General features: G+C 56.8%; 2 protein-coding genes across 9 annotated transcripts in view; both read right to left on the reverse strand.

Annotated features, from left to right (window-relative positions):
* Positions 1 to 312: 312 nt before the first annotated feature.
* Positions 313 to 3,500, reverse strand: LSMEM2 (leucine rich single-pass membrane protein 2). Of its 2 annotated transcripts, XM_038740263.1 has the most exons (4): positions 3,200 to 3,500; positions 1,246 to 1,359; positions 937 to 1,131; positions 313 to 755 (listed from the first exon to the last, which is right to left on the reverse strand). In XM_038740263.1, exons 1-4 carry the CDS (start codon positions 3,273 to 3,275, stop codon positions 622 to 624), a joined length of 519 nt encoding a protein of 172 aa, XP_038596191.1. In that variant the 5' UTR covers positions 3,276 to 3,500; the 3' UTR covers positions 313 to 621. The 2 variants fall into 2 exon arrangements, with proteins under 2 accessions (XP_038596191.1, XP_038596190.1); XM_038740262.1 differs by lacking the exon at positions 3,200 to 3,500 and having other exon boundaries at positions 1,246 to 1,928.
* A 1,439-nt stretch (positions 3,501 to 4,939) lies between these two features.
* Positions 4,940 to 26,217, reverse strand: part of SEMA3B (semaphorin 3B) — a 49,335-nt gene continuing 28,057 nt past the window's right edge. For 2 of the 7 annotated variants that reach the window (XM_038772861.1, XM_038772860.1), the window contains exons 2-18: positions 19,877 to 20,090; positions 14,670 to 14,827; positions 14,151 to 14,213; positions 11,387 to 11,506; positions 11,046 to 11,139; positions 10,716 to 10,835; positions 10,188 to 10,333; positions 9,790 to 9,907; positions 9,610 to 9,679; positions 8,890 to 9,034; positions 8,523 to 8,742; positions 8,347 to 8,438; positions 7,961 to 8,002; positions 7,425 to 7,582; positions 6,979 to 7,034; positions 6,122 to 6,261; positions 4,940 to 5,424 (exon numbers count right to left, since the gene is read on the reverse strand). In XM_038772861.1, the coding sequence (XP_038628789.1) occupies positions 4,972 to 5,424; positions 6,122 to 6,261; positions 6,979 to 7,034; positions 7,425 to 7,582; positions 7,961 to 8,002; positions 8,347 to 8,438; positions 8,523 to 8,742; positions 8,890 to 9,034; positions 9,610 to 9,679; positions 9,790 to 9,907; positions 10,188 to 10,333; positions 10,716 to 10,835; positions 11,046 to 11,139; positions 11,387 to 11,506; positions 14,151 to 14,213; positions 14,670 to 14,827; positions 19,877 to 19,976 (2,295 nt within the window). In that variant the 5' untranslated portion in view covers positions 19,977 to 20,090 and the 3' untranslated portion in view covers positions 4,940 to 4,971. Of the gene's footprint in view, positions 5,425 to 6,121; positions 6,262 to 6,978; positions 7,035 to 7,424; positions 7,583 to 7,960; positions 8,003 to 8,346; positions 8,439 to 8,522; positions 8,743 to 8,889; positions 9,035 to 9,609; positions 9,680 to 9,789; positions 9,908 to 10,187; positions 10,334 to 10,715; positions 10,836 to 11,045; positions 11,140 to 11,386; positions 11,507 to 14,150; positions 14,214 to 14,669; positions 14,828 to 19,876; positions 20,091 to 26,217 lie in introns of those variants that run through there. The other 5 variants (XM_038772865.1, XM_038772864.1, XM_038772863.1 and 2 more) reach the window with 5 other exon arrangements.

Consider the following 26,217-nt stretch of genomic DNA (forward strand, 5'->3'; position numbering starts at 1 on the left):
CAGGGACCAGGCAACCTGGGCTGTTTGGGCCCTTCCTTGTCTTCCCGAGAATGCTCTGGGGGCTCGAGGCCCCTCGCCCTTTCTTCACAGCCCCTCGGGGACCAGGGATGGGGCTCGGGTCACAGAGGGGTAAGCTGGGGCCAGGACAAGAAGGCTGGTTTACGGTCGGGGCCCGGGTCGGTCGGTGCTGGTTGAGCCCGAACTCTACCCCTGACCTGCCTCAAGACGAAAAGGACGAACCCGTTTGGTAGCTGGTGTGGCCAGCCTTACCGGGCCCCCAGGATCATGATCGCCATGTGAAAGGGCCAGGTGCAGGGGCCGTCTGCAGTTTATTTATACAAAAATCACCCATGGCAAGAAGCAGATAGAGGCATGGGGTGATGGTGGGGGAGGGGAGTGATGGGTGAGGGGCAGGCATCTGCACCCTCTGCATCAAGGAGGGGGTAGATGGCAGGACCGGAACCCGAAAGCATGCTCTAATCTGCTCCCCCCCGAGTCCCACCTCTACCCAGGGTATCTCTGGGGTGGCCGCCACCCCCACCGGAGGCAAGTGGGAGAGGTCCTCGGCCCCGGCCGCTCTGTGCTGGGTGGAGGCGGGGGAACCGGTGCGGGAAGGGTGTCTTAGCTGAGACCTTGGGCTTCGCTGGCATTGAGCCGTCTCCACTGGCTGAGACTAGCCAGCCGCAACTTCAGCACCATCTCCTCCTGGGCCTGCAGCACGTGGGCCACGACCCGCAGGGACTCGCTCTGCAGCACTGGGGGGAGGGGGAGAGGCCTCGTGGGGACCCACCTCCCATTTTCCTGTGCACTCCACCTTCTCAGCCTGGAGAGCCTCCCTGCTCTCCTGTTCCCTCTCTTCCCCCGCCTGTGTCCAAGTCTCCCCCAGGTGCCCATTTTCACTCTTCCCACGCCCCCTCCCCCCAAGGTGGCGCGTACCACTCAGGTAGACAGCCAGGATGGCAAGGGCCAGGCAAGTGAACACCAACAGAGCCAGGAGCAGCAGGAAGGCCCCACGCCCTTGAGCGGGGCTGCAGCCGGCCTGGGTACAGAGTGATGGCGGTAGAACGCCCATCAGCTCCTCCCACTGCTGGGTGGCTGGGTCCTCCTCACCCAGGTAGGAATGCAGGGGGCCTGGGAGGGACAGACAAGGATCAAAAAAATGCCTTCCCTGGACACATGTCCCCCCAGGGACGTATCAGATGCCCCTTAACCCCTGGGGGCCTGGAAGGGCAGCATAGGCATTACCTCCGCTGTGCAGATCGCTGATGGACTCCACGGAGTGCAGGCTGACCTCTGCCAAATGGCTGTGGGGCAGGGGGACCCTGCTCCCTGGACTCACTGTAATAGGCTGCATGGCATCTGTTGGTGGGGGGAAGAGAGAAGCAGCCCTCTTGTGTCCACCCTCTCCTTCCTGCAGGACCTCTGTGCCGGGATGCATGGGTCTGCACTTGGTCACTTTCTCTTCCCGCTCTGTGTCCCTGGGGCCAGGATGCCCGGCGCTTTTCTCTCTCTTCCCCCTCCCTCCAGCCTCACTGCCTGGACAGGCTCTTTCCCCATGGGCCTTCCTTCCCTCTTCTCCCTGGGACCTTCCTGTCCTGGGTGGCAGTAAACCCTGGGCCCCGGGCTACCCTCCAGAATGGGTACTGCCCAGAAGCTGGGGGCACGTGGCCCTTGTAGATGTAGCCTCCAGCCAGTTGAGTTGCAGTGCTGCAGCTAGAGCAGCAAGGGAGAGTTTGTTTACCCTCAGGGCTGGGGTGGGGGGAGAGGCAGAGGAAGAGGGTCAAAGAGGATGGGCAGAGTCCCTAGAGGTAGCCTTTCCCTTCGCTGGAGCTGGGGAGCTGAGCCTAGAGCAAGAAATGACGATCCTCCTGTTTACATAGGCAGTGGGGGAACCCAGCAATCTTCTGTCTAGGGCCTTGCCCAGACTGCCTTTCAAGGGCTAGCCTTTAGACCGGTCACCCTGTCCTCTCTGCCCTCGATCAGCGAGGAGACTCAAGGGGCAGGAAGTTCCCCATTTAGATCTTCCATTTATTTCACCCTCTCCATCCAATGGAGCAGAAGCTCAGCAGACCAGTCTAGCCCCACTGCAATGCAACCAAGTTCCATGATGGCACTCCCTTCCGATGCCCAAAATTCAGCCCGACTTATTCCCCTGAGAGCTGCCGGCCAGCCCAAGCATCCTTACAGATGGGGGTAGGATCGGAAGGAACCCAGATGCTGGAGATTGAGTCTAGAATGCTATGCCTCCAGCTGTCTGGTTGCCAGACTCCTCCCCTGTTCCCTTGCATCCTCACACTCGTCCTCACACTCATGGCTGGCCACCCTCCCCCCACCCAACACAAGCATACTCTCACCGGAGAAGCAGCGTGGCTTAATGGAAAGAGCATGGGCTCGGGAGTCAGAGATTGTGGGTTCTAATCCTGCCTCCGTCACTTAGCTGTGTGACTTTGGGCAAGTCACAACTTCTTTGTGCCTCAGTTACCTCATCTGTAAAATGGGGATTAAGACTGTGAGCCCCACGTGGGACAACCTGATTACCTTGTATCTACCTCAGTGCTTGGCACGTAGTAAGCACTTAACAAATGCCATCATTGTTATTATACTAGTGTCCCTTTCCAGTAGGAAGGCAGGGAGCAGAGTTAGGAATGGAAGCCAGGCTTGCCCCCTCCCAGCCCCAGGATCAGACTGGTTAGTCAGCCTTGCTGGGCCGCTCTCTCATGCCTGCTCCTGTCTATGCTGGGCCCAGGATTGAGTTTCCAGGACCCAGAGCAGCTAATCCCTGGAGTTTGAAGCTGACGGTGTGCAGCGGGAAGGCTGTGCTAGCTAGACCCAGAGGAGAGGAGAACACCCCCTTGGCTTTTGCACAGGTTGCATTGGAAAGCAAAGGCAAGTTGCCTGCTCACCACCCTCTGCCCCAACCCTTAGGAAAGGGAGGGGAGGGCCTTCTTCCACACCTGGCCAGCTTTTAGTCCCCTGGCCCAGCACGAATGCTCGAGACACCCCTCCCCCCAACACCCACCCACCCAGCATCCCTTCAAGCCACCCCAGCATCAAAATCATGAAATCCCATAATGAATGAAATGCTTACCTCTGGAAACACCTGGGGCTGAATGGTTCCAGCTTATCCCCTCCCCGCAAGTCCTCCAGTTTCTCCAAACAGTGGTGACCTGGCCAGTTCCCACCCCCATCAACCCCTTACCTTCTCCAGCTTCCTCAGGCATGGCCGGAGGCCCTCCAAGCAGTGAGGCTAGGTGAGTGGGCACCGACTGGGTCATGGGGTGGAAAGGGGGAGGAGTGTAAGTGGCCGGCAGCCTCCTCAAGTCCCATCAGCTGAGTTGGGTCACGGCTGCCTGCTCCCAGGGCCTAGCTGCCTCAGCCCAAAATAGGCATGAGCTCAGCCTGAGGGGGCGGGGGGATATATTTAGAGGGTTGGGGACTAAGATGGAAGGGCAGAGCTAAAATCCCTGGAGAGGAAGAACCAGAGATGTGAGGGCAAGAGGAGTCTGACGGAGCAGGGAACAGCCAGGTTCCGGGGACAGCTTCGTCATGCCCCTCCAAGCAGCACTTCCTCTGACATTTTGGTTCCCCCTCAGGGCCTGCACCAATTTCAACCCCCACCCCGCACATTTCTCAAGCCTTGTACTCTCCTGGGTTCAGTACCCACCTACTCCTTCCTCCCAACTTTTCCAGTGTGCTGTCTATGTCACCTGGCCGACAGATTGCATTCCTGATTTGAAGTTGCTTTCACCTCCTCTCAACCACACCCTCTTTTGTTCTACATTTGCCCCCACATGCAATTAGTGTGCCACTTAGGTAGCCACTGTTTCCTAAGGCCCTCAAAATAGATTCCTGATCTGGAACCACCGCATTCCCATGAAGATGTGGGCCCTCAGGGAACCAAATCAGCAAAGTCACTTGAGGCTTGCCCCATTAGGCTATTTCATCTACTACAGTCCCGGGTCACGATCGTCCACTCCCCGCTTCTTGAGTGAGTTGATGCCCAGCTCATCTATCTTTCTTCCCAACACCCAAATACACAGTGCAACACCCTCGTGTGATGCACTGTGTTTTCCACCCCCAGCCCCACCACCAGTATCAGCCCCGCTTTCCACAGCTGTAGCCAAGCCCACAGAGAAGCACAGGTCCTTCCCGACTAATCACCTGTGTTTTATTGTGTTAACTTAGTACATTTCTTCTGGGGTCCTCCGCCCCCCACCTTTCCAGTCTTCTCCACCCCTCTCCTCTCTAGCCTAGGTAGGGGGAGAGGCACGTCCCCACCACAGTCCCTTAGAAGTTCCAGGCTTGAGGCAGATCCCGAGAGGAGGGGTGGGTGTGAACCAGGAACCTGCCCCCTCTAGGGCCCCTGGTGCCATGGGGGGATGGAGGCCATATCTCCCCCACCATTTCTCCATTTGGGCCCAATCAATGTCCAGTCCGACGGGCAAGGGGAAATGGCTGCCTGGGGTACCTCGAGGGCCCTAGAGTAGGGAGTGCTTGGACAGTTCCAGTTGCCCTGTGTCCCCCTGCCATTGGCTCAACTTGGCCCTTCCAAACCATCAGAGTCCTACTGGCAAGGACTTCAGGCTCATTCCACCCACCCCCCATCCCCCCCTCCATGGCAGGATGCCCCTCATCCCTCGTCCATGGAGTTACATTCATAGGTTACAGTTTGTTAATAAATACATCAGTGGTTGCACCTCCCCCCTCATCCCAGGCTCCTTGGGGTTGGGGAGGGCTCCCAGGTCCAGTCCCTTGCTTTGATCAAGTTCTCCCTCCCCCCCCCCCCCCCAACCCCGCTCCCACCCCAGCAAGTCTGGGAAGCTCTCCCTAGGGAATGTGGCTTGCCAGTGGCAAGTGAGGGCAGTGCTCTCCCCTCTGGCACCTTGGTCCCTCGATTGCCTATCCCTCCCCACCCCCCCAAGCCCCCCCAACCCCCAGTCTCACTGGCTGCAGGGCCCTAGGTAGGGTCGATCACCAGGGGATGGCACTGCGTGGCCCCCGCTCAGCCCGAGGCTCGGGGTGGGTCCGGCGGTTCCGTCCCTTGCGCTTCTCCAGGTGCTTCCACTTGTGCCCATGGGGCCGAGGCCCAGCTGGCTGGAGCCCGGGCGGCGGGAACTGAAGCTCTTTGCGGCTCCACAGCTGCTCACACATCTGGCCCATGCTACCCACCGGCTCCACCAGCTGCAGGAAGTCCCGATACCACAGCTTGTGACTGGCGGGGGATGTGGCTCTGGGGCCCAGGAACTCCTCCCGGGCTAACTGTTCAGCATGGTGGGTCCCCAGCACAGTCAGGGCCAGGCGGCGCAATGGCTGGGTGAAGCTGTGCTCCTGGGTGTGGCAGTGATAGACCCCAGCATCCAGACGTCCCAAGCTCCGCAGCAAGATGCCCCGCTCGGTCTGTATCACCCGCTCATCCAGGTGCACCTGGCAGGGAGACAGTGTCAGGGTTATCATTTAGGCTTATGAGGCTCAGAGTGGAAGGACTAGGTGGAGAATAATAACAATCATTGCGTTTGTTAATAATAATGATGATAGTATTTGTTAAGCACTATGTGCAAAGCACTGGGGGCGATAACAAGGTGATACAAGGTCCCATGTGCGGCTCAGTCTTAATCCCCATTTTACAGATGAGGTAACTGAGGCCCAGAGAAGTTAAGTGACTCGCCCAGAGTCACACGGCTGACAAGCGGCAGAGCCGGGAGTAGAACCCATGCCCTCGCTCTTTCCACTGAGCCACGCTGCTTTGTTAAGCGCTAACTATATGCCAACCACTGTACTAAATGCTAGGGTAGATATATGATAATCAGGTCCCAAGTGGGGCTCACATTCTAAGTAGAGAGCAGGAAGAGAGATTACCTGGAAAGGCAACGGTAATAACAATAGTAGTAATGATGTGGTATTTGTGCAGTGCTCACTATGTGCCAGACACCTTACAAAACACTGGGGCAGATACAGGATAAACGGGTCAGATACAGTCCCTGCCCCACACGGAGCTCACAGTGGACGGGAGAGGGAGATCAGGTATAGAGAGCTTCTTCTGGGGGAAAGACCAGGAATAAGGATGAGGTGGAAAAAAGTTAGAGGGGGTTTTGGAGATGAGGGCTAGGGCTGGGGAGCTCACCGGGACACGGGGACTGTCATTAGTGCGTTGATAAGTCCACAGTACTTGGGCCTGGAGTGACCTGGGCTGGCACTCCAGGAAAGCACTGTTGCCCTCCACCCCAAACACCTTCTTCTCCAGCAATGTCAGGCGGGGAGGATCTGGGGAAGGAGAATGAGAGTGTTAGTTTGGCCCTCATCAGTTTTCGGGGGGAAGAGAGTAAGCCCAGGAAAGGGGTGGAAGGGAAGAACAGAGGAGAAAGAGGATGACAAAGAGGGACAATCCCAAGGGAGAAGGGGACCTTGCAAAAACAAGGGGTTGGGTGGTGATGGAGGTGCCCAGGGCAGGCTTCTGACTGTGAGGGAAACCATCGCTTCTGGGGGCCGGGGAGTGGGGGCGTTCGCCCGGTACCTTCCGAAGATGGCTCAAAGATGGGGATGGGATGGACAGAGGTGGTTTGTTAAGCGGGGAGTAGGTAGAAGTCGGGATCTCGGACCTCTCTAGGGCCCTCGATCAAGGGGTGACGGTGGCAGTGGGGAAACACTTATGCTAAATGCTGCATATGACATCTTACCTATGATGTGTGTGCAAGCCCAGTATGACCTGATGGCATTCATTCAGTCGTATTTATTGAGCACTTACTGTGTGCAAAGCACTGTACTAAGTGCCCAGGAGAGTACACTACAACAACAGACACATTCCCCGCCCACAGCGAGCTCAGGCATCACATGGAGTTGGGGGGTGGGCCTTTTGGCCCTGCCTTAGAGTGGTGGAATGTCTGAAGCTGGCCCTGGGAGTGCCAAGAGAACAGGAGGGTACTTGGGGAAGGGGAGGATGCTCAGGAGATAAAGAGCTCCTGAAAGAAAGTGTTCGTTCACCTCCAGAGCAGAGGGTGTTGGGGTCTCCATTTCTCACATCCTGGCGCCGAAACCTCCTGCCAAGGAAAGGGTTGTGGAGATAAGGTTGAAGCCCACTGGAACACTTAATCCATCCCCAGGCCCTAAAGAGAGCCCTGCCCAGGCTCATAATATTAATAATAATAATAAAAAATTGTGGGATTTGTTAAGTGCTTACTCTGCACTAAGTGCTACGGGAGACAACACTGGAAACTTCCCAGTTCTGTTAACCCCCTTGGCATTGTCCACCATGCCCCCCTCCACCTTGATGCCACAAATAGCGCCAATCCCACCCTCCCCTCGGCAGAGTCAGATGGCAGCATGGCCACTGATCCTCATCCGGCTTTCTTCCCTTCCCTGCTTCTCCCTCAAGGTGAGGGGCATCCCCCGAAACCTCCCTGTGCCCTGGCCCTCCTAGCAGCAGAGACCTCTTGGTGTTGGGCAAGTAGCGGGTGCAGGCAGCCCCATCCCAGGCGCAATAGGGGTCTCGTGCCAGGCAGCATTCGGCACAGGCCCGCCCATAGGCGCTGCAGCGGTGCAGAGGCAGCTGGGAGAGCGAACTCCGTGAACCCACGTAGAGCTGGTGCTGCCGGACAGATGAAGTAGGGAAGGAAGGAAGGGAGGGAAACGGGCTGTTTATTATAGGTCCGGTCTGGCCGGGGGAAGGACGAGATGACAGGGAAGGGGAAAAAGAAGAGGGAGAGATGAGGGAGATGGGAGAAGTGGAGGAGTGGGGTAAAGAGGGGGAAGGAAAAGGGAAGAGAGGCTGGGGCCTCGGGAGAGGAGATGGTCACAAAAGAGAGTTGAACCTTTAACCGCTCCCACCCCCTCTACGTGGCTGAGAGCATGGGTGCTCTGCCAGAGCTGGGCTTCCAGGGGCACAGTTGGCATGAGGCATCCCTAGGGATGCACAGATGGATGGATTTGTTTGCTCCCTTCATCCCTCCCATCCTAGGGCGCTTACCCTTTTGGAGGAGATCTGCATATTGGTAATAGCTGAAGAGTCCTGCAAGGGGAAACAATGGTGCGGTCAAGGCAGTGGAGAGGGAAGGTCCTGGTAGGAGTCCACAAAAGGCACCAACCAGAGGGGTCTGGGCGAGCAGGCTTATCCTGAGTTAGCACAGTTTGGCACTGCCTCCCGGCAAAGACAAAAAGAGAGGAGTGTGTTTGCCCTCCAACTGGGTGGACAAAGCAAAACACTGGGACATGGCATAGCAAGGCCTAGAGTAGGAAAAGTTTGAAGACAGGAAGAAAGAGAACTCTGGTGACTGCCCAGAGGCTGGGGGTAGGGGGCAGGGAGGGAGGTCCCAGGTGAGCCCTCTTCCAGGGCCTTCCCCACCCAGTGCTCACCTGGAACACCTGCAACTCTTCCAGGAGTAGCCCTTCCATGTTGGCCCCACTGTCCCCGGGGACTGAGATGACCTTCAGCACTGTGCCAACATCTGCAGGAGAAAGGTGGGTGCCAACCAGCGATAGAGGGCAGGGAGTTTCCTGCCTGGGGTCCCAGTGGGGAGGAGACCGCTCACCTGTACCAATGAAGAGAACGTCGTAGTGCCCATCGGCGGCCGCCACGTGGTCGGCCACGATCCGGGTGAAGGTGTAGCCGGCACTTATACGCAGGAAGAGCGGGCGCCCACCCACGGGCAACACTGGAGAGTACATGAGAGGGTGGTTGCGAGCAAACTGGATCACATCGTCCGGGAAGTCCTTGGTGGAGCTGAAGGTGCCAAAGGTCTTGCTGGGGCACTGATGGGTGTCGGGGGCAAAGTGAAGTGTGAGCTCTCTTCATACACCAAGCTTGGCCCCCTTCTCAGGCCCTCCAAGTCCAGGCGTCCCCTCCTGCCTCCCTTCCCACAGTTCCTCCCTCTGGGCCCCGGTGGGCCCAGCACATACCATGCCTGGGCGGGGGTAGGGCACACGACCTTGATATGACACCCACTGGTAGTTGGGCCCCTCTTTGTGGGCAAAGGGTCCCAGGAAGGCCCGACGCACGTCGTTCATGCTGTACAGGCATACGGCCGAGCCCTGGAAGATGCTACTGTTGAGGGAGAAGAGGGGAGCTGAAGCGAGGGCTGGCAGGGGTGGGAGGAGACAGCCTTTCCCCAGAGAAACCAGATCAGGGATCTCGGCTCCCCCGAACCAGGCCTACAATGCTGAAGGCCCCCCGCTCCCTGGAGTTCCTTACCTCCCAGACTTCTTCCTCTGCTAGTTGCGTCCCAGGGAGCCAGAGGCAACCGAGTGATCAGAGGGTGGCTGGTTCCAAGTAATCCCTAGGCTTGGGATGTAATTGGTCTGGCCTAGGGACTCCCCCGCTGGCGGGGTCTGGGCGTGATGGTGGCAGGCTCCGGTGGGACAGAATCCCCCCAGGGAGACAGCTCTGTACTAGCCCTTCCGTGGGGGGAGAGGTTCGTGTTGCTGTGTGGGCAGGCCGGGGTGGGGTCTAGTTCAGTCCAGTCCCAACCCCCCGGCCCAAGAGGTAACTGAGAAACCAGTCTTTCACTAGGAGGGAAGCAGCGGTCAAATAGCAGCCAGGTACTCCTCTTCACCTCGGGACCCCTGGGTTCCCCCATCCTGACCTCCCCTGGGGTCTCCACCCCTCCTCTTAAGTCTGACCTGGAGGTGGAGAAGACGGCATAGAGGAGAGGGCTGCGGCGGTCCCGAGAAGGCAGCAGGAAGACATCACCTGAATGGGAGATTGGGTAGGGGTGAGCCAGGGGTATGAGCTCTACCCTCCCCCTCAAGACCCTACCTGAGGCAAATGGGCTCTCAGGTCCCATCCCTGTGGGGACTCACGTAGCTCATCAAAAGTTGTGTCGCTGGCACCATCTGTGCCAGGCACCGAGCACACCAACCGCGCCTTCAGAAAGGTTGTCCACTTGTTCACCAGGCTCCTCTGGCCACCTAAGTCATTCTGCCCGGGCGGTGGGGGGAAGAAGAAGGTGGGGGGCGGTGAAGTGGGAGGGTTCTCACTGGCCTGAGGGGCGGCTATCCGGCCCACAGAGCACTCACTCTCCAGGGAGAGCAGCTCACCAGAGGCTGCTGCACAAAGAGCCCTGCAACCCAGGAGTTCCAGCTCCTCCCCACTGTGTGTCCTGTTCCCTAGGTCCCCTGACCAGCAGCCTGCTGCTGAGGGGGCCGATCCGGGCCGAGGGGTGGACGGATTACTGTGTGTGGGGGAGAGGGGGGCTCACCCTGCAGATCTGGCCGATGCGGGCGACAGGGGACCGGCCCAGCCCGGGGGGACCCTCCACCGCCGTTTCGCGGAAGAAGAAATAAATCTTGTCGTCGTCGGGGTTTTCGCTCTCGGGGATCCAGAAAACCTTCACGAACTTGGGCTCTGCGGCCCCCTCCCCGGGTCAGTGGGACCAGTCCGGGCAGCAGCCCACGCTTTGCCGCCCCCCGCTCCCTCTCGCCGCCCGAGGAGCCGGGGGCCTGGCAGTGCCAGGGGGCAGCACGCGACGCAGCTCAGCCCCAGCTTGCCGCCAGGGAGACAGCGGCATCTCGGGGCCCGAATGCGGGCCAAACTGCTAGCCCAGGCCGGAGGGGCCGGGCTTTGTCAGCACAGAGGGGCGACTGGCCCTCGCTTGTGAGAGGACAAGGACCCCTGGGCCAGCGAGGAGCTGGAGAGGAGGGGCGGGCCAGATCGGGGGACCCCTCCCGCCCTCCCACCAATTAGCAGGGGGCCGCTGCCCTTCCAGACGCCCCCTGCCCGCTCTCACCGTTGAGCCAGCGGGAGTCATGCTGCTCAGTGCGGAGCGAGGGCCGGCGGCCCAGGCTGCGGAAGATGGTGAAGTCCCGGCCCATCAAGTCAGTGGCCACTCCCGAGTACAGCTCCTCGCCTGAGGGACGGAGGCCGGGACGGTCACGCTGGGTGGGACGCGGGGATCCCCATCCTCCCTCTCCCCCGAGGGGGGGGCTTCTCCCTCCAGGCTGACTGGGCAGTTGGGGGGCCCGAAAGGTCCCTCTCCTCTCCTGCAAGGCTGATCAGCTGCGGTCCCAGCGGTGCCAAAGGGCCGCGGGATGGCGGGGAGGGGCTGCTCTTGGCTTACCTATGAGCACAGAGGCAGCCCGGTGCTTGGGGTCATACGGGCTCTTGCCCTTGCCGTCCTCCAAGCTGCTCAGCTCCAGTTTGAACACGGGCTCCTGGGGGAGGACGTCGAGCAATTGAGGGGCCTCGCCGGGTGGTGGTGGTTGAGGAAAAAGGGGGTGGGATCTAGGGTTAGGATTTCCCCCTCCCTCCACCTCTCAAGGGGGTTGGCATGAGTGGGGGCCAGGTGAGTCCAGAACACCTGTGGACCTCCATGGGTACATGGCTAATTAGGCAGGCCCTTTCCAGACCAGAGAGAGCATCCCCCTCGTCGCCACCCCTCCCCGCCGGCTTGGGGCTCACCTCGATGCGGTGCCCCACCTCAACAAAGCCACAGGTGGGGTGGAAGGCTCCGGTGCCGCAGGCGTACAGGTGGGTGCGATTGTAGAGGTGCAGGATCTTGATGAAGTTCATGCACTCCGTCTGGGAGCAGAAGTGGGGGAGTGAGGGACTCCCCAATCCTTCCTCTTCCAGCAATCCTCCCACCTCCTCTCTCAGATTACTGGGAAAGTCTGGAAGCCCACATATCTCAGCTCTATTCCTGCTCTATCAATGCCCCTGCCTGGAGGTATCCTCCCCCTTGGGACTCCGTGCCATTGGCCCCTCCACATGCCACCTTACACCCTCAAGGGACTTCTGAATCTGGTTCTCCAATCTCTAAGGGAGAAGAGGGGGACTCAGTCCTTTTTCCCTGGAGGCCCAGATTCTCCTCCCCCTAATTGATATGGGGGCCAGGTGGGAGTGATTCCCTTGGCCCAATTAGTTTATTGATTACTTATGGCATCTTTTAGGCACTTTCTATGTGCCAAACACTGTGGTAAACATTGGGGCAGATACAAGATAATCAGATCTGACAAAGTCTGCCCCACATGAGGCTCATGGTCTAAGAGGGAGAGAGAGCCAGTAACGTGTCCCCATATTACAGAGGAGGGAACTGAGGCCCAGATATGTTAAGTGACTTGCCCAAGATCACCCAGCAGGCCAAAGGCTGAGCTGGGACTAGAACCTGGATCCCTTGACTTCTAGCCCTAGGCCCTGACCACTAGGCCACGTTGCTAGACCCTTCTCAGGGTCCCTGAGCCAACAGCCTAGTTTCCCTCCCTATTCTCCTCGACAACCCCACAGTCAGATGTAGCTGAGCTGTCCTTCCCCACGCTGCCACACCTGCAGCTTTTTCCCCAGGCTCCCCTGCCTCTACCTGCCCCTGTCCACTACAGTTGTCACAGGAAAGCAGAGCCGGCCTGCCCCCCGCCCCCCCACCATCCCCTCTACCTGACCACTGGGGACTCTCCTCCCCACTTAGCCAAGACGGCTCAGGACTATGTTGCTCCTCTTCCTCCCCCATCCCGTCAAGCCAAGCCCTGTCCCCCAGGTGAGAAGTTTGGGTTCGGGTGAGGGAGGGGAGCCAGGCATCCTTATCCCCCGTAGCAGGGCAGGTCTGAGCTCAGTCTCCCCCTAACTCCTCCTCCTGCCTCCCCCCACCCCACTCCACCTGAGTGCCTCAACCTCATCCCCCTCCCGGCTCCCAGACCGCTGTCATCATCCCAATCGCTCAGCCTCAGTCATATGGAAACACAAATAGCCCTGGGGGCAGGCTGGCCTCCTGCTCTCCAGACCCTACATCTCCTCCCGGTGAAGGGCTCCCCCTTGCCCATCCTGCCCTGGAATGGGGTGGGGGGTGTAAATGGACACAGGAGGTAGCCATTTCACCTGCCCCTAGGCCTTGGTCCCCACTTGCTCAGTGTGGGACAAGGGAAGGGGAGGAAACCCTGCTTTTGGCTCCTCCATCTGCCTCTGCCCAGGCCCTCTCTCTTTCCTGGAGACTTCGACTTACTCCCCTCAGCCCTCCCTTCCCCCAACCCTTCAGGGACCTTCCACCTGCCCCCTGCTCCCACTCCCTCTTAGGAGACACAATGGCCCTTGTCTCGGCTCCTTTGTCCTCCAGAGACCTGAGTGGAGGGGGAGTGAGCGAGTGGGGCCTCTAGGGCGAGTGGGGCGGTGGTATTGGGGTCAGTAAAAGGCTGGGAGCTCTGACCCCTTCACCCTGGGAGGCAGGGCTGAGGGGAGCTGGGGCTTGGAAAGGGTAGAGTTGGGGGAGGGGGGCTGCTGCTTGGGGGAGGGGGAGAGAGGACAAGACTGGGGGCCTTTAAAGAGCCTAGAGGGAGGCTCAAACAGGGCCCTCTCCAACAGAGTTTCCCTGACTGTTGCCCACCCTCCACCATTTCAGTACAGGAGAAACAGAGCCCAGAGTGGCAGCAGGGAGTGACCCCCCCCTAATCAGCTGCTGCAAAGCTTGGGCCACTGGGCAACAGACCTGTGCCTCTGCAATTGGTTGGGGCAATTTGGAGGCTCTTAAGTGGTTTGCTTTCTGGGGTGGGCTGCTCTGCTCCATTCTGGTTCCAGGGTCCCCAAGGGGAGTTGTACAATGGGGAGGGTCTCGGTTCTGTCCAGGGCCATTGGAATTCAGCCAGCACCCCCCCCCCCCCACCATCCCATCCCCTCCCCTTTTACCCCGGGGGTGGGGGGGCCCTGGACTGCCAGTAGTCAAAGGTCCTTGGGTAGATCCCAAAGTCTTGTGGTGACAAATCTCCCTACCTGGAGCACGGAATCATTTTGTTCTTGGCTACTGCTCCTGGGGTCGATTGTCCAAGCCCCTCCCCCAACCTGTTGATTCTGAAAATTAGACCCTAGGCAGCCTGCCTCCCTGGATGGGGTTTCCAAACCAGCATGGCCTCCTTCTCACCTCCGTCCCCAGGGCAGGAACTCTTCTGCAGCCTCCACAGGCCTCTGCATGTCCCTCCTCTGCACCATGAGCCGGGTCTGATTCACCTGCCCATCCCCCTGCCCGGTGGTCCCCAGGTTGGCCACCCCACTCTACACCACCACGCAGAGTTGGGGCCCCTAAAGCATGTCCACTCAGGTCAGCTGGCTCCTGGCCCAGACTGCTCAGGGGCAGCCCCCAGGCCCTGATGGTACTGTCCTCTCCCAAGCACTTAGTCCACTGCTCTGCACACAGTAAACACTCAATAAATATCATTGATTGATTATTGGAAGGATGGTCACTCACACTGATGTCTTTGCCTGCCCAATTGCATTCTTCTCTCCACTCCACAGGTGCTGGCCAGTACAGCTAGGGGAGAGGGAGACAAGAGAAGGGCCTTGGTGAGAAGGGTGGGGAAAACGAGGGGCATATGGGGTGCCCACTGGAGCTGGGCTGCTCCATGCCTCACTCCCTCTGCCTCCAACCCTCTTGGCCCCGGAGCCCCCCTCTAGACTGTAAGCTCGTTGTGGGCAGGGAATGCACCTGTTTATTGTTGCATTGTACTCTGCCAAGCGCTTAGTACAGTACCCCACACACAGTAAGCGCTAAATAAATATGACTGAATGAATGGGAGGGGGGTAGCCAAAGTCCCATAAAATCATTACAGGTGAAATAGCCCCTAGCCCTGGGTCACAAGTGCCAGTGCTCCCGACTTTGGGTGCAGAGATCGGGCCCCGAGCAGGGTGGTTGTGGGGAGGACCAAATGGGGGTCCTGGAGGGGGCAAGGCAGAGCAGCCTATGGATGAAGACTGAGGGAGCCAGTACCTTCTTATCCTGCAGGCTGATATTGTCCAGGCTGAGGGAGGCCAGGTGGTTCTGGGCGCCTACAAAGAGCCTGCCCCTTTCCTCATCCAACAGCAGCGTCTCGTAGCAGCAGGAGCGTTCCAGCTGGTAGGTGAGGAGGCCGTGACGGGCCCGCAGATCTGGCAGGGGAGAAAGATGTGTGGGATGGGATGAGGGCTCCGGAGTCCTCTCACCTGGGCCTGTCACGTTCAGTGATAGGGAGCACCAGACTGGATGGAGTCTCCCGGCGGGAATGACAGGTGAGCCATAGTTCTGAAGCGTCGGCATGGAGAACCTGCGCAGAGGAGTCGACCCTAGGGCTAGTGGCTTGCCCACTGCCACTCGTACTCTCTCAAATGATCAGTGTTATTTCTTGAGCGTTTACTGTGTGCAGAGCATTGTACCAAGCTCCTCGGGAGAGGACAATCCACTAGCGATGGTAGACCACAGTCGTCCCTGATGGCCACGTTCCTACTGGGGTGTGGAAGACAGCAAGCGAGTTGGTGGGCAGGGGTGCAGCCCATCGCCAACGTTGGCAGAGTCGGGATGAGAGCCCAGGACCTCTGCTTGTCCGAGCACTGTTCTTTCCACTGGGCCAACAGCAGGGCTGCACTGCACCAGGTGCTTGGGGAACAATCAAGAAAAGTAAAAGGTCGTGACTAGAGCTGTCTTTCACCCAAATCCCAGGCTGAATCACCACATGACCCTGACCTCTCTCTGCCTAGGTTCCCCGCCCCTTAGACTATTTTACTCCCTATACACTGTTGTCCTTTGATTTCAAAGATATCCTATTGATGGTGAAGTTTACCAATGAAGGCAGGACACAAAGACTGTCCTTTGTTGTGCCTTGTCTGCTTTCTGCATCACCTGTTTTTACTTTTGTCTCTGAATCTCAGGATTCCACCCCACCCCAGTCAGAATTATACTTCCAACCATGGGATGTTCCAATTTTTGAGCTAAAGAAGTCCTGGAGCCAGGCCCTTAGGGCACTGCATAATATAAATAGATGGGAAGGAGAGAAGGATCCAGGCTGGGCTTCAGCAGACTGGCAGCTAGAATCCCCTCTCTGCTCTCCATCGAATCCAAGAGAGCCCCTTTTTCCACCGTCTCCTCCCTCCCTTCTAAGGCAAACACTGGCTGGGTCCAAGCCACTCAGATAGAGAGGTGGGGAAGTAGGTAGAGAGGGTGGGGAGAAAAAAAGGTTTAGAGAGGGAGAGAGTGTGTATACAAATTTTCACTGTAAATTATTGGGCCCGGAATTTCTCTGAATCTGGGTTTTGGAGGAAGTGGGGGAGGGAGAATGCGAAGGAGAGTGTGCACACATGAAGAAAAGAAAAACCCAGTTCTAGAACACGAGAGTTGCATTCTTGCAGAATCCCCCGTCTAGGAAGACTGGCGTGGTAGAACTCACCTGTTCCTGACACCGTGTGCCTGAGCACATCTGTTTCTTCCAACACTGTGTTGCGCCATAACCAAACGGACATGCACTGTTGGAAGAATGTTCCCTAACCCTGCTGTTGGGGGGTCTAACCAAAATGCGTCATTCTTATTGGCAGACTAAGTGCATAAGGGAAAGTGCATAAGAGCTTTGGGCAAGTCACTTAACTTCTCTGTGCCTTAATTACCTCATCTGTAAAATGGGGATTAAGATTGTGAGCCCCCTGTGGGACAATCTGATCACCTTGTAACCTCCCCAGTGCTTAGAACAGTGCTTTGCACATAGTAAGCGCTTAATAAATGCCATCATTATTATAAGGGAAAGCAGAAGGTTCAAAATTGAAGGTTCAAAATTGAGGAGCAGGATGGCATAGTGGATAGAGCACGGGCCTGAGAGTCAAAAGGTCATGGGTTCTAATCCCAGCTCCACCACTCGTCTGCTTTGTGGTCCTGGGCAAGTCACTTCATTGCTCTGTGCCTCAGTTACCTCATCTGTAAAATGGGGATGAAGACCGTGAGCCCTATGTGGGACAGGGACTGTGTCCAATCCAATTTGCTTGCATCCACCCCAGCATTTAGTACAGTGCCTGGCACATAAAGTGCTTAAAATACCATAATAATAATAATTATTATTATTAAAGGGATGGGAAAAGAGTGTGCTGGGACAATGTGAAAGGAATTGGGGCAGTTTTGCTTGGAGAAGCAAAGGGTAAGGTGTGACTTGATAGCTGTCTTCAAGTGGATGAAGGGTTTTTCTGTTGTACTTGTCCATTGTAGATTGAACTCCCTAGATTGCCAGCTCCTCGAGGGCAGGAGTTGGAGGTCTTCTAACTCAATTGGACTCTACCAAGCATTTAGTACAGTGCTCTTCACAGAGAGGGTGCTCAATAAATACTCTTGATAGATTGATTTGACAAAAGGAAATGGATAGAACTTGAAGCAAGAGAAAGTTGGGTGAGACACAAGAAAGAACTGCTCAGAGCTTCCGGGAGCTGGCAGGCCTGGGTGGGTTTGGGGTGGGCAAGTGTGCAGCTTTACCCACACTGGCCCATCTGGCCCCAACATGCCACGTGGTCAGATAATGAGAGGGGCCCCTGTAGGTGTCTGAGCCCCCCGAGAGTCAACCTTCCCCAGCCAGAGAGAACTAGGACAACTCAGAGCAGGCCATAAAGCAGGTATCCTGGGGGCTTTGGTCTTCCCCCCTCCCTCTGACCAGTCATCAGGAGTCCTGGGCCAGTTTCTGCTTCTTCACCCCCACCGAGCTCCCCCCGCTGAAACCCAGACTCCAGCTCAGAGCCCCCAAATCCTCCGTTCTTTCCAGCAGTGGGAGCGTCCCCAGGATGGGGGGCCGGCCCACACTTGCGTCCCTCCCTGTCCCACACCCTGCTGGCCGTGGGCGCTGAGGGCCTGGCGGCCACCGCGGCAACCAGCCCGCCAGACGCCGCTGCCTAGCAACCCCCGTGGCCAAAGTGGCCCCCCTTTCTCTAAAGAGGCTGCCATTGCCTGAGAGGGGGTGGAGGGCTGAGCTGAGAAGGGGAGCTGCTTTTGCCTAGCCCTGGGGCTGGGCCATGGAGCTGTGGGAGTCAGGGGGCACCAACTATCAAAGGTGTCTGGCTTCCCTCCACCAGCCTTGGAGCCGGGACTTGGCCAGTGCCCCCACCTCCAGCCACCCTGAGACCTGGATGGGGGGCTGGGAGAAGAGGTGTGTCACCCCCTCTTCTCCCCCACCCGCTCCCCGAGGCAGAGGAGCAGGCTAGAGACAGCACAGGCTGTCACCTTGGAAACAGTCATCGTTGGGGCAGGGTGGGGGAGGAGAGGGGAGAGAGATAGGGGAATCCCACTTCAAGCCCTGGCCCTCAGGGCTCACGGCAGGGACGGGGTTAATTAGAGAGGGGGAAGGAAGAAGTCTGAAAACACATACTGGCCCCAGAGTGTCCCAATACTCCCCCAATGTACTTTCCAATAACCCTTCTAATATGGCCATAATAATAATAATAATGGCATTTGTTAAGCACTTACGATGTGCAAAGCACTGTTCTAAGCACTGGGGAGGACACAGGGTGATCAGGTTGTCCCACATGGGGCTCACAGTCTTAATCCTCATTTTACAGATGAGGTAACTGAGGCACAGAGAAGTTAAGTGATTTGCCCAGTCACACAGCTGACAATTGGCGGAGCCGGTATTTGAACCCATGACCTCTGACTCCCAAGCCCGGGCTCTTTCCACTGAGCCACATGCCCTCCTCACCAACTCCTCATGCCCCTTCCTCAGGCCAGTCCCAACTTTGTCCCTCCCTCTGACCCCATGCTCATCCCCAAACCCCTGCCAATCCATACACCCCACTCCCTCACTTCATCTCCTCCTCTCCACCCACACCACCCTATCATTTCCAGGCCCCTCCCAGCACTGCCCCTGGCCGGCTACTAACCCAAACTAGCGAGGGGCTTATAGTCAGGAGCTTATACAAATGGGAAAACTACTGCCCTCGATGTGTGTGTCCCCCTCCCCAAATTCCCTTCACTGCTTATCCCCCCCCCACCCACCCCACTTTGTTCCCGGGTTCCCACCACTGTTCCCTTCTCACTCCCCTGCTCTGTAGGGTTGGGCCTACAACTTCAGGGCACAAGCAAAATCAACCTATCCCGATTGGATTACTGCATCAGCCTCCTCTCTGATCTCCCATCCTCCTGTCTCTCCCCACTTCAGTCTATACTTCACGTTGCTGCCTGGATCATCTTTGTGCAGAAACGTTCTGGGCATGTTACTCCCTTCCTCAAAAATCTCCAGTGGCTGCCAGTCAACCTATGCATTAAGCAAAAACTCCTCACTCTCGGCTTCAAGGCTCTCCATCACCTCGCCCCCTCCTACCTCACCTCCCTTCTCTCCTTCTACAGCCCAGCCCGCACCCTCCGCTCCTCTGCCACTATTCTCCTCACCGTGCCTCGTTCTCGCCTGTCCCGCCGTCGACCCCCGGCCCACGTCCTCCCCCTGGCCTGGAATGCCCTCCCTCCACATATCCACAAAGCTAGCTCTCTTCCTCCCTTCAAAGCCCTACTGAGAGCTCACCTCCTTCAGGAGGCCTTCCCAGACTGAGCCCCCTTTTTTCTCTCCTCCTCCCCATCCCCCCGACCCTACCTCCTTCCCCTCCCCACAGCACCTGTATATATGTTTGTACAGATTTATTACTCTATTCATTTTACTTGTACGGATTTACTGTTCTATTTATTTTGTTAATAATGTGCATCTAGCTTTATTTTTATTTATTCTGATGACCTGACACCTGTCACATGTTTTGTTTTGTTGTCTGTCTCCCGCTTCTAGACTGTGAGCCCATTGTTGGGTAGGGACTGTCTCTATATGTTGCCAACTTGTACATCCCAAGTGCTTAGTACAGTGCTGTGCACACAGTAAGCACTCAATAAATATGAATGAATGAACCCACAGACCCAGTCTCTCTCTCCCTCTCTCTCTCTCTCTCTCTCTCACACACACACACACAGTGCCACCGACACACCCTCAGACCGACACACACGTGAGCACAAGCCTGTGCAGATACTCATAATTACGACATTAAGAATAAGCTCGTATAGAAACACAGTCACACACATATGCACATGGTATCCAAGACACACAGACTCCCAGTTATGGACGTCCAACCACTGTCGGACACCAAACACAGCAAGCACACATTCAGAAACCTGTTCTCCATGCCCTCCCCCACCTCCCACCCAGTGCCGTGCTTGTCCCCTACCTTGGAAGGAGAGTCTGAGCCGAGGGTGGGGGTTAGAGCTGGCCGAGTCCCCCTGGCCCCACAGTGCCAGGCCCCAGAGCAGTGCCACGGTCTGGAGCATAATGGTGGTCACCGGTCCACTCGCTCGCTTGCCCCGGCTCTCCAGATGCTGCTGCCAACAGAGAGAAAGGCTCGTCTGCTCCTCGACTCTGCTCCTGAGAACTGGAAAGGGAGTCTGAGCCAAAGTGAGAGAGCCAGAGACATATACAGAGACACAGAGACACACAGAGATATATAGAGAGAATTCTTGTCAGCCCAGTGGGATCAGGTTACAGGGGATTTGGATGCTGGGAAGAGGGGATTGGGTGGGTTGTTCAGAAAGTGAGGCATATTTCTTCAGCTCCCTCCATCTCTCTCCCCGTTGGAGTTTCTCTCCTCCTCCTCCTCCTCAAGATGAATTCCCCAGATAAACGCTCCATCCCTGTCCCCACCCAATGTCAGGCCAAACCCCTCATCTTTAATGCCCCAAGGCCTGAACCTGTCCCACAGGCCTTGGTCTGTCCTGTGGAAAAGCCTTTGCAAACTGCATGTGCTGGTTCTGGAGGTGCCAGTTCAGCACCAGCCCCATCCTGCAGACACCAGTCAGCGCTCCTCCTGGTCACCTTCCTCCCCTGGGAGATCTGTTGGTCAGAGCTGAGGGGGAGATCACTGGGCATGCAGGTGCATAGGGGTTTGTGTGCATGTGAATACACCTGTGAGGACAACAGTGGATCTGGATAGGTGTGCATGTCCTTCTGGATGGGTTTGCGTGTGTGGGGGTATTTGTTAAGCGCTTACTAAGTGTCAGGCACTGTTTTAAGCGCTGGGGTAGATACAAGGTAATCAGGTCAGACAGTCCATGTCCTACATGGGGCTCACAGTCTTAATCCCCATTTTACAGATGAGTTAACTGAGGCACAGTGAAGTGAAGAAGATCACACAGCAAAGTGGCAGACCCAGGATTAGAACCCAGGTCCTTCTGATTCCCAGGCCTGTGCTCTATCCATAAGGCCATGCTGCTTCTCAGTGTCCAGTGTGTATGACTGCATACACACACATGCATATGTGTGAGTCCACATTGGATTGTGTATGTGTGTGTGTGAGCATGTGGGTGTCTTAACAAAACAGCCAACAGCCCTCTTCTGGGCCTAAAACAGCATCTCTCCCTCCCTGACCCTACTGCTGGGACCTCTGTGATCTGGACTAACTCTCTGAACATCCTGGGGAGCCAGGGTTGGGGGGCGGGCAGAGCAAGGGATTCTGGGGGTTTGAGTTTAGGGAAAAGGAGGCAAAAGCCTAAGGATATTATAGGCTCCTGGTTTAGGATGGTGCCCGAGTTTCCACAGCTCTCGGCTTGCAGCAAGGTTCCCCACCCTCTGCCTTTCTTCTCAGCATGCTACATAGACCACCCTGGCCAGCCTGCCCTTGGCTCATGGGCCCTAACAGCAGGCCCTCCTAGGCTCTGGTTTAATACACTCACTCCCTTGGTGATCTCATTTGCTCCCACGGCTTCAACTATCATCTCTACGCTGATGACACTCAAATCTACATCTCTGCCCCTGCTCTCTCCCCCTCCCTCCAGGCTCACATCTCCTCCTGCCTTCAGGACATCTCCATCTGGATGTCTGCCCGCCACCTAAAACTCAACATGTCCAAGACTGAACTCCTTGTCTTTCCTCCCAAACCTTGCCCTCTCCCTGACTTTCCCATCACTGTTGAAGGCACTACCATCCTTCCCGTCTCACAAGCCCGCAATCTTGGTGTCATCCTCGACTCTGCTCTCTCGTTCACTCCTCACATCCAAGCTGTCACCAAAACCTGCCGGTCTCAGCTCCGCAACATTGCCAAGATCCGCCCTTTCCTCACCATCCAAACCGCTACCCTGCTTGTTCAAGCTCTCATCCTATCCCGTCTGGACTACTGCATCAGCCTCCTCTCCGATCTGCCATCCTCTTGTCTCTCCCCACTTCAATCCATACTTCACGCCACTGCCCAGATTGTCTTTGTCCAGAAATGCTCTGGGCATGTTACTCCCCTCCTCAAAAATCTCCAGTGGCTACCAATCAACCTACGCATCAGGCAGAAACTCCTCACCCTCGGCTTCAAGGCTCTCCATCCCCTCGCCCCCTCCTACCTCACCTCCCTTCTCTCCTTCTACAGCCCAGCCCGCACCCTCCGCTCCTCTGCCGCTAATCTCCTCACCGGGCCTCATTCTCGCCTGTCCCGCCGTCGACCCCCGGCCCACATCATCCCCCCGGCCTGGAATGCCCTCCCTCCCCACATCCACCAAGCTAGCTCTCTTCCTCCCTTCAAGACCCTACTCAGAGCTCACCTCCTCCAGGAGGCCTTCCCAGACCGAGCCCCCTCCTTCCTCTCCCCCTCCTCCCCTTCTTCATCCCCCCTGCCTTCCCTCCTTCCCTTCCCCACAGCACCTGTATATATGTATATATGTTTGTATGTATTTATTACTCTATTTTACTTGTACATATCTATTCTATTTATTTTATTTTGTTAATATGTTTTGTTTTGTTCTCTGTCTCCCCCTTCTAGACTGTGAGCCCACTGTTGGGTAGGAACCGTCTCTATATGTTGCCAACTTGTACTTCCCAAGCACTTAGTACAGTGCTCTGCACACAGTAAGTGCTCAATAAATACAATTGATTGATTAATTGATATCCCCAGGGCTTGGAATCTCCCCCTGGAGAAGGAGGTAGGGGGACAGGGCAGGGGGATTTTCTGGGGGGGAGGAGGGGTGGTGGCGCAAACAGGCTGTAAGCCCAGGGGTACTCAAGCCAGAAAATAAATGAAATCAGCATTCTTTGTTCCTTGTTCAGCATAACAGTACTGACCCACAGTGAGTGGGCATTTTCAAGTTTGTTGGGTAATTATTCCCTGATGTCATTTTCCTGGAGTAACAGGCCAGGGGGAGGCCAGAGGGGCCCCAAGGGGCTTGTGAGGGAAATGAAGGGACCTATCATTCCCTGCTGCTGGGCCTCTATCTCTTGCTCAGAGGTGAGCCTGGGGAGAAAGGCAGATTTGCCTGGGGCTCTGGACCTCCCCTCAACCGCCCCCCTCACCCCACCAATCTAAGCAGAGTGCAAACCTGACCTTGGATCGAGGGTCTGTCCAAAATATGAGTGCTGCCAAGTTGTCACTGAGGGTATGGGGTGGGGTTGGGGGCAAGGGTGGGCTATGGGATCAGAGGGAGCTATTTAGATCCATGGGCCGGACAAAGTCAGCACAAAAGACTAAGAGCCTAAACTCCTGGGTTCTATTTCCAGTTCTTTGCTGGATCAGCCTTTCCTCTACTTTTTCCTCTCTCCTATCCCTCTTGTCTCTAATGGAGGGTTGGGGACCACAACCTCAGGACACAAGCAAAGAAGGAACCCACAGACCCAATCTAGCTCTGGACATGATCACCACCTGTGGCAAAGCGAGGGGAGGTGGTGCTTCCATTCAGTCATCCCTGTCCTGGGCCACGGGCCATCTCCCCATTTCATTAGCCTCACCTCACCTCACCTATGACTCCCATCCCTGCAAGGGGATACCAGCAAGCACCTGGACCAAGGTTGTTTGGGCCCCATCTGGAAGACTGACATTGTCCCCTCTGACCCCTTGATCTCTTTGGTCCTGGGCAGAAAATCCCCTACTTGGGGGAAGTTACTAGTCCCATACGTGTGGGCCTCACCTCGGCCAGGCCTGACCCTACCCAGCATCCCGTGAGTGTGGAGGGCAAACCAAATTTTAAAAGGTGTCACCTCCCAACCCCATCTTCTCCAATGTCAGGACCCAAAGAAACCCTTCCTGTTACTGCACACGTACCCCTGGCCCTGCCGAGACTTAGCTCTGTGGCTCTCCTGCCCCTAAAAGGGTGAGTGGGCAGAGATTTAATCTAGAACACCTTTCCCCTCTTCTGCCCTGGAACTCCCAGGCCCCAAGGAGCCACAAAGTTTCCAAAGTCCGAGAATTCCTTTGCCTGACTGGGAGAGTTTGGTAGCTGGGGATGGAGGGATGGACCCACAGGATTTTTGGAGATCCTTCCAGTTCCCAGGGTGATAACAGCCCACAAAGCGTGGAGCCCAGCATGAGCTCAGATTGTTTGGGAATAAAGATACTGCTGTCAAGGCCACAGGATCCTCCTCCACCATCCTCCCTGCCCTGGTTCTGCAACACTGTCCGCTCTACACCTTTCTGGCTACATTGTATCTACTCAGGCCACAATGTTCTCATCTCACATTGGCTCCCATAGACTCCCTGCCACAATCCTCCCATACTCTTCCCTGTACACACAGTTCCTCCTCTTCCCATCTTCCCCCACACCCACCAACTCCCTAATATTGTTATCTACATAATCCTTCCCTCTGCTCTCATTTCCCTCCTCCTCACACCCACTCCCTTCCACATACTGGTCACCCATTCTTGGGCTTACACCTGCAGCCTCTGTCTGTAGCATTTTTTTTGCCTGGGACAGTTCTGTCCCTCATCTCCTCTCAGATTGCCCTCTTCTTAGTCCTTGAAGGCATGGGGGATTGTTTGCCACTGGGACTGACATGACTGCAAGGGTGGCCATTTGCCCAGTTTTAAGCTGGTCCATCCCCCATCTGGTCCAGATACAGCACTGGATGCCTTTCTGTCCAGTAGTTTTAAGCGCCCAGCCTCCCTCCGCCTTGACTCCTGTGGCCAGGTTCTGCGGCTCAGAAGTTGCTTCTATGTTCACGGGGATCTGAGAGGGGAACATAAAGGCTCTGGAGCAAGGACAGTTGAGATTCTTCCAGGAGCAATGCTCTAGGTTTGGCTGGCCTCGACCTCTGTATGGCACCATTATCTGATAATACGTGCACAGTGTAATGTGTGCCTGGTATAATGCACACAGTGCCACATGCTCCTAGCTTTCTGGTATCTGTGAGGGCCATCAAGAAGCATACTACCGATGGGCCTCATGGGACATGGGGCTAGTCAGGGTTGCTCCAGGTGTACCTCCTTGCATGCTCCGGGGGCCATGTCCTCCCTCTGGCATCACCCATCTTCCTTGTGCCCAGCTGGCATGGCATACAGGCAGTGATGGTTGCAGGCCTCCAAAACCAGGCTCCCCAGACTGCCCAAGCAGCATGGCTTAGTGGAAAGAGCACAGGCTTGAGAGTCAGAGGACGTAGGTTCTAATCCTGGCTCCGCCACTTGTTTGCTGTGTGAACTTGGGCTAGCCACTTAACTTCCCTCTGCTTCAGTTACCTCATCTGTAAAATGGGGATGAAGACTGTGAGCCCCAAGTGGCTCTACAGTGGGGTAATCACCCGACCTGATTACCTTGTATCTACCCCAGCACTTAGAACAGTGCTTGGCACATAGTAAGTGCTTAACAAATACCATTATTATTATTATTATCATCATCATGTTTCCTCGCTCCCCAGAACACCACCCCCTCTTGGAATCCAACTGTCTTCAAAACGTCACCCCCTCTGGGGAGTGCTCCACTTCCCAGAATGGGCCGCGCTGGATTTCGGGAACGAGGCACGGAGGATGGGCTGAGCTCTTCGTTGGAAGCCTCCCGCCTCTCAGTGCCAGCAGCTTTTCCCTGCCGCCGGTTTAGGTGAGGGAGAGCTAATCTCGAACCCTGGCCGAGGATAAAGCCTCCGATTAGATGTTAGGCGGCGGCAGGCCAGGTAGGTCCTGGCCAGTGCTGGAAGGCGAAAGCATCGGAGACCCCAGGCTCTGGAAAGAGAAGACTAGGCCGGTGGAGTGCGGTCCCCCCTCCAGTTGTTTTTTTCCCCAACTGCAGGTGGCTGCCCTGCTCCTCAGCTTGGGCTGCAGCTTGCGGGCCCCGAGCTTCCTCCCTCCGCTGTCCCCCGCCGGCCCTCAAGGTTCCCATGGGACAGACGGCTGTCCCGGCCTCGAGTCCCGGGGACCGCAGCGACCCCTGACCCCTCGGCCCGCCTCTCCCGCTTGGCCTCTTTAAACGACCAAGCCGGGCGAGCTGCTGTGACAGCGAAAGGGAGGAAAGCCCCGACCCTCCGTCCTCCGCCTCGGCTGGGTCACCCGTTGGTCACCCTGGCGACAGGAGGGAGACCGCCGGACAGCCATTAAAGGCCTCGGGTGACTCGGGTCACCTGGTCTCAGTTTCTCCTGACAGCGGGGTGGCTGGGACTGAAGACTTCAGGGCCCAGGACCCTTTCCTTTCTCGTTCCTCTCGCGACTCCTCTCCTTCCCTCCCGCAGCACAGTCATCCAGGTTGGGAAGGGATCAGCCGGGGCAGGGCGCCTGACCCCACTGCAGACGGGCCCCATTCTCGGGTGCCCGCTCACCCCGATGCTCCGTGTGGCCCATCC

This window comes from Tachyglossus aculeatus, chromosome X1, assembly GCF_015852505.1.
Source record: "Tachyglossus aculeatus isolate mTacAcu1 chromosome X1, mTacAcu1.pri, whole genome shotgun sequence".
NCBI lineage: Eukaryota > Metazoa > Chordata > Mammalia > Monotremata > Tachyglossidae > Tachyglossus > Tachyglossus aculeatus.